Genomic DNA, 6,000 nt, shown 5'->3' with positions numbered 1-6,000 from the left:
TCCCTTTAAAAATTGTATTTAATGAGTGTGTCACTTCACGTCAAAAACTTCACCTCTCTCACGCCTGTAATTCCAGCACTTTGGGAGGCTGAGGCGGGTGGATCATTTGAGGTCAGGCGTTCGAGACCAGCTTGACCAACGTGACAAAACCACCTCTCTACTAAAAATACAAAAATTACCCGGGCGTGGTGGCATGTGCCTGTAGTCCCAGCTACTCGGGAGGCTGAGGCAGGAGAATCACTTGAACCTGGGAGGCGGAGGTTGCAGTGAGCCGAGATGGCACCAGTGCATTCTAGCCTGGGTGACAGAAAGAGACTCCATCTCAAAAAACAAACAAAAAAAACTTCACCTCACTTCAAAAACTAGAACAGTGATAGTAATTGATATCTATCTGAATCCCATCCCCTTACCTTCCCAGATCAAAGGTAATTTACTAATTTGAATTTTGTGTTTGTTTTATTACAGTTCTACTAGCTAGGTATTCATGCCTATATATTATCTCATTTGGGTTGCTTTTGAGCTTTATAAAAGGTCAACTATTATACACAATGCTGAATGGTTTTCCAGTGTTGGTAACAATTTATATTCCCCCTGATAATGTATGTGAGATTATTGACCCCCCACATTCTCTCCAATACTTTGTTGTCCAATTTCTTGTTTATCTGAGACAGTCTCGCTCTGTCAACCAGGCTGGAGTGCAGTGGCGCGAGATCTTGGCTCGCTGCAAGCTCCGCCTTCTGAGTTCACGCCATTCTCCTGCCTCAGCCTCCCGAGTAGATGGGACTACAGGCGCCCACCACCACGCCTGGGTAATTTTTTGTATTTTTAGTAGAGGTGAGGTTTCACCATGTTAGCCAGGATGGTCTAGATCTCCTGACCTCACTATCCGCCCGCTTCGGCCTCCCAAAGTGCTGGGATTACAGGCGCGAGCCACCACGCCTGGCTTTTGTTTTGTTTTGAGATGGAGTCTTGCTCTGTTGACCAGGCTGGAGTGCAGTGGCGTGATCTTGGCTCACTGCAGCCTCCACCTCCCGGGTTCAAGTGATTCTCCTGCCTCAGCCTCCCAGGTGACTGCGATTACAGGTGTGGGTCACCCTGCCCTGCTAGTTTTTGTATTTTTAGTAGAGATGGGGTTTTACCATGTTGCCAAGTCTGGTCTTGACCTCCTGACCTCAAGTGATCCCCCTGCCTCAGCCTCCAAAAGTGCTGGGATTCCAGGTGTGAGCCACCAGGCCCGGCCTCTGTTTCTTTATTTTTGGAGCTCTTGAAGAGACAGTGACCTCCCCAGGCTAACCCTTGGGAAGTTTGTGGGATTTCAGCCCACTCCCTCCACTGTCCCAAGGAAGGATCCAGGGACCACAAAGGTGGGCAATCTACCGGACTTAAGGACTGCAGAGACAGGCCTGGTCTGTGACCTGTCTGTGAGCTTGGGCAAAGGACTTGACGTTTCAGAGCTAGTCTGCAAGGGGGTCTTTGAGAGGCTGACCCAGGGGTACCCTAAGGGTGGAGGGAGGGGCTTGTTTGAGTCACTGGCTGGCGAGTCGGGGGCTCATCTGGGAACAGCGTGGGGAGCGGGTGGTCTCTGGGCTCTGTTGCTGTCTGGGGCCCCTGGGGCCCTGCATCCTTGGGTGGCAGTGAGTATCCCGTAGGTGGGGTATGTAAGCAGAGGCCTGGCTCCCTCGGGGGGGTCTCTGGAGATGAAGAAGGAACTTTGATAGGGACCCAAGTTCTCAGGCAGAAAATTTGGCTCCATTTGTTTTAATTGGACCCTTTTCAGCCTGGGGCTCCCCCCAGCCCCCAGGCTACAGCCTGGAGGTGTCTCTGGCCAGCCACAGCATCCAGCTGCTGGCTCCCAGCTCTGTCCAGTTGCCCAGAGGGAAGAAGGGCGGGTGGGCAGAAGGAAGGGGCTGGAGACAGATCATCAGCCCACCCCGGGTGGGGCCCTCCCTGTCTCCAGAAAGGTGGCCCAGGGGCGCCAGTCCAGTCACCCCAGAAATATCCAAGGCGCTGGCAGGGGGGCAACCCCTTACAGCCAGCCCCGCCCGGCTATGTGGCTGTTGGGTGCCTGTTGGTCAGACGCCCGGCCCCCCGGCTCCGAGGGCCATCAGTGGGGGCTGGCCTGGGCCCTCCAGCTGCCCCGTTCTTTAGCTGCAGAGGTTCCTGGGCCGCCGCCGCCTCCTCACTGGAGTCTGATTCTTCTACATCACTACGAATGTCCTTCTCCATCTGGGGAACAGAGAGGGATGGAGCTCAGAGCAGGGAGGAAGGAGGAGCTTAGGGCTGGGGCCCCCGGGGAGGTCCAGCCATACCTGGCCCTTCTTCATGAAGCTATAGAGCATGCGCAGAATGAGGCAAGACCAGAACACGTGCAGCAGCTGCAGCAACATCAGAAGCCCGTTGAAGAAGTAGTAGCCGAAGAAGGGGCCCCTGTTGGTGATGGACTCGTAGTATGTGGTGTAGAGGATCCTACAGCCAGAGGGAGAGGAGGAGGCTGGGGTTTGACCAGCTGCTGTAGCCCCCAGTCCTAAGAATTTCTAACTGGCATGGTCTTCCCTGCTCCATAACCTTCTATGGCTCCCTAGTGCCCCCCACCCCATGATACCTAACATTCTTGAGCTGGGCACGCAAGGCCCCCTCTCGCTTGTACTAAATGAGCAGGACACACACACGAGCTCCCTGACTGGCCATTCATGACTATGAACCCCACCCAAGCGGGTACTTATGAACTCAGCTGCTTTCCTGGGTGGCACTCTGACAGCTTCTCTCTACTCTTCAGACCCCCATCACCTCCCCCTCATCAGCAGGCGACTGCCTACTCACCTCATAGGGGAGGGGCTTCATGTCAGGAAGGCAGGCGGTGGGGCCTCATCTCCCAGGAAGACACAGGGAGCAGGGCTCCATCTCCCAGAGTTTAAGAGGGGCGGGGCCTCATCTCCCAAGGAGTAAAAAAGGGGTGGGGCCTCATCTCCCAGGTAGCCGGACGGAGGTGGGGCTTTGTCTTCCAGGGAGGCTGGGAGGGGCGGGGCTTCATTTTCACTGTGCAACCCAAGCCAGTTGGAAAGAATGTTCCCCAGCACTGCTCCTCCCCTCAAACAACTCCTTGCTTTTTGCCTGGGACACTGTCCTGGAGTCCAGCTCCCACCACATCCTCTTCTCAAACTCAGCTGTAGTTCTTTTTTTTGTTTTTTTGAGACGGAGTCTTGCTTTGTCACCTAGGCTGGAGTGCAATGGCGTGATCTCGGCTCACTGCAACCTCCGCTTCCCAGGTTCCAGCGATTCTCCTGCCTCAGCCTCCCACGTAGCTGGGATTATAGACGCCCGCCACCACGCCCAGCTAATTTTTGTATTTTTAGTAGAGAGGTGGTTTTTGCCATGTTGGCCAGGCTGGTCTGGAACTCCTGACCTCAAGTGATCTGTTCACCTCAGCCTCCCAAAGTGCTGGGATTACAGGCGTGAGCCGCTGTACCCAGCCTTCCTGCTGGTTCTTTATCATCAACTCCAATCCCACTGTTATTTCACACAAGAAAGAAAAAAACAAAAAGCTCACTCTTTACTCTGCCCCTCTGGGCACCAACTTATTTCTTTTCCCTGTAGGCTTTTTTTTCCTTGGAACTCCTTGAAAGTACCGGCTGGGCTGGGCACTGTGGCTCACGCCTGTAATCCCAGCACTTTGGGAGGTGGAGGCGGGTGGATCACGAGGTCAGAAGTTCGAGTCCAGCCTGGCCAACATGGTGAAACCCCCATCTCTACTAAAAAAAAAATTAGCCAGGTGTGGTGGGTGCCTGTAATTCCAGCTACTCAGGAGGCTGAGGCAGGAGAATTGCTTGAACCCGGGAGGCGGAGGTTGTGGTGGGCTGAGATCACGCCATTGCACTCCAGTCTAGGTGACAGAGCAAGACTCCGTCTCAAAAAGTACTGGCTGTAGCTGCTGTGTTTCTCCTACCCCCCAATCAGCTGTAGGGTGACCAGCGACCTCGCCTTCCTCACTCCACAGTGCTCAGCCCTGCACCCCCACCAGCTGGCACAACAGGTTGCCAGCAGCCCCCCCTCCTCCCTGGGCCCCTTCCCTCTCTGGCTCCCCGTACCCCACCATCTCCCCATCTCACAGCCACTTCTGCCTAATCTCCTCAGGCCTTGAAACCAAGATAGGTGGGACCCATGGAGGGTTGCAGCCAGAGGGGGGATGTAATCTGACTCATATGCTCCATGCGCCCTGTTCTTCCTCTCTCGACCTGCAAACATCAGGAAGCCGGAGGACTGAGCCTCTCTATCCATACCTGGTCCCTAGGTGATGCCATCCAGGCTGCTGGCTGCAAATACCAGCCATGGACTGGCAACTCCTACATTATTTCTTTCCCCAGAAGCCCAGACTGGCATGCCCACTGCCTTCTCCATGTCTCCTCTGAGGCCACAGACCCCTCAAACCCAGCAGGGCTGAGCTGCTGCTGCCTCAAGCAGTTCCTTCTGTGCTTGTTCCCATCTCCTGATCCCAGAGGCATCCCCTTAAGTCTGCCCACTTCTCTTGCCTACCCTGGGTCCCCTCACTCCTGCCCACACTTCCCATGGTGTTTCCCCTGCAGCTGCCAAAGGGCACCCAGAACACCTAGGTCAGATTGAATCCCTCCTCTGCTTATAACCTCCATGGCTCCCATCTCCCCCGGGGTCAAAGCCAAAGTCCTGCCCACAGCCCTCAAGGACCTGCACGGCCTACCCCATCCCCTCCCTACCCTCCCCCTCACCCACTCTGCTCCAGCCACACAGGCCACCTCATTCTTCCTCTAACATGCCGGGCATGGTCTTGCCTCAGGGCCTTTGCACATGCTATTCTCTGCCTGGAACACACTTCCCCTCTGATCAACGTGGTTCTGTCCCTCACCTCCCTCCCATCTCGGTACAAACGCTGCCAGCGAGGCATTACCTGCTATTCTAATTCCAACTACCCACCTCTCCCATATTTCCTGCTCCCTTCCTTTTTTTTTTTTTTTTTATTTAGAGACAGAGTCTTGCTCTGTTGCCCAGGCTGGAGTGCAGTGGTGTGATCTCAGCTCACTGCAACCTCTGCCTCCTGGGTTCAAGTGATTCTCCTGCCTTAGCCTCCCGCGTAGCTGGGATTACGGGCGTGTGCCACCATGCCCAGCTAATTATTGTGTTTTCAGTAGAGACAGGGTTTCTCTGTGTTGGCCAAAGTGGTCTCGATCTCCTGACCTCAGGTGATCCAGCCACCTTGGCCTCCCAAAGTGCTGGGATGACAGGCGTGAGCCATCACACCTGGCCAATTTTATTTAAGACAAAGTCTCCCTCTGTCACCCAGGCTGGAGTGCAGTGGTACAATCTTGATTTGCTGTAGCCTCTGCCTTCTGGGTTTAAATGATCCTCCTGCCTCAGCCTCCCGAGTAGCTGGGATTACAGGTATGCACCATCACGTCCGGCTAATTTTTAATTTTTAATAGAGACAAGGTTTCACCATGTTGGCCAGGCTGGTGTCAAACTCCTGACCTCGTGATCTGCCTGCCTCAGCCTCCCAAAGTGTTGGGATTACAGGGGTGAGCCACTGTGGCCAGCCTAACTTTTGTATTTTTAGTAGAGATGGGGTTTCACTATGTTGGCCAGGCTGGTCTGGAACTCCTGACCTCAAGTGACCCGCCCGCCTCAGCCTCCCAAAGTGTTGGGATTACAGGGGTGAGCCACTGTGGCCAGCCTAACTTTTGTATTTTTAGTAGAGATGGGGTTTCACTATGTTGGCCAGGCTGGTCTGGAACTCCTGACCTCAAGTGACCCGCCCGCCTCAGCCTCCCAAAGTGCTGGGATTACAGGCATGAGCTACCACGCCCGGCCCCTCAAATTTATTTTCTTGTTAGTAAATCTCTCCTTCACATGCTGTGTAGTTCACGTGGCTGCCTCATTTACCATCTGCTCCCACCCATGCAATGTCTGCTCACAAGGGCCGGGATCTTTGAACTGTGGCCTCTGCTGTGTTACCAGCACACTCGAGAGGCCCCC

General features: G+C 54.5%; 1 protein-coding gene across 11 annotated transcripts in view; it reads right to left on the bottom strand.

Moving 5' to 3' along the window:
* Positions 1–1,244: 1,244 nt before the first annotated feature.
* The window catches only part of CERS4 (ceramide synthase 4), a 54,006-nt gene continuing 49,250 nt past the window's right edge, over positions 1,245–6,000 (bottom strand). For all 11 annotated transcript variants that reach the window (XM_034946886.3, XM_034946887.3, XM_034946885.3 and 8 more), the window contains 2 exons: positions 2,310–2,466; positions 1,245–2,226 (listed from right to left, as the gene is read on the bottom strand). In XM_034946886.3, the coding sequence (XP_034802777.1) occupies positions 2,047–2,226; positions 2,310–2,466 (337 nt within the window). In that variant the 3' untranslated portion in view covers positions 1,245–2,046. The remainder of the gene's footprint in view (positions 2,227–2,309; positions 2,467–6,000) is intronic.

The sequence above is a fragment of the Pan paniscus genome, chromosome 20, assembly GCF_029289425.2.
Source record: "Pan paniscus chromosome 20, NHGRI_mPanPan1-v2.0_pri, whole genome shotgun sequence".
In the NCBI taxonomy this organism is placed as follows: Eukaryota; Metazoa; Chordata; class Mammalia; order Primates; family Hominidae; genus Pan; species Pan paniscus.
Note: the sequence above shows the minus strand (reverse complement) of the source record. Positions and strands in the feature narration are given on the sequence as shown.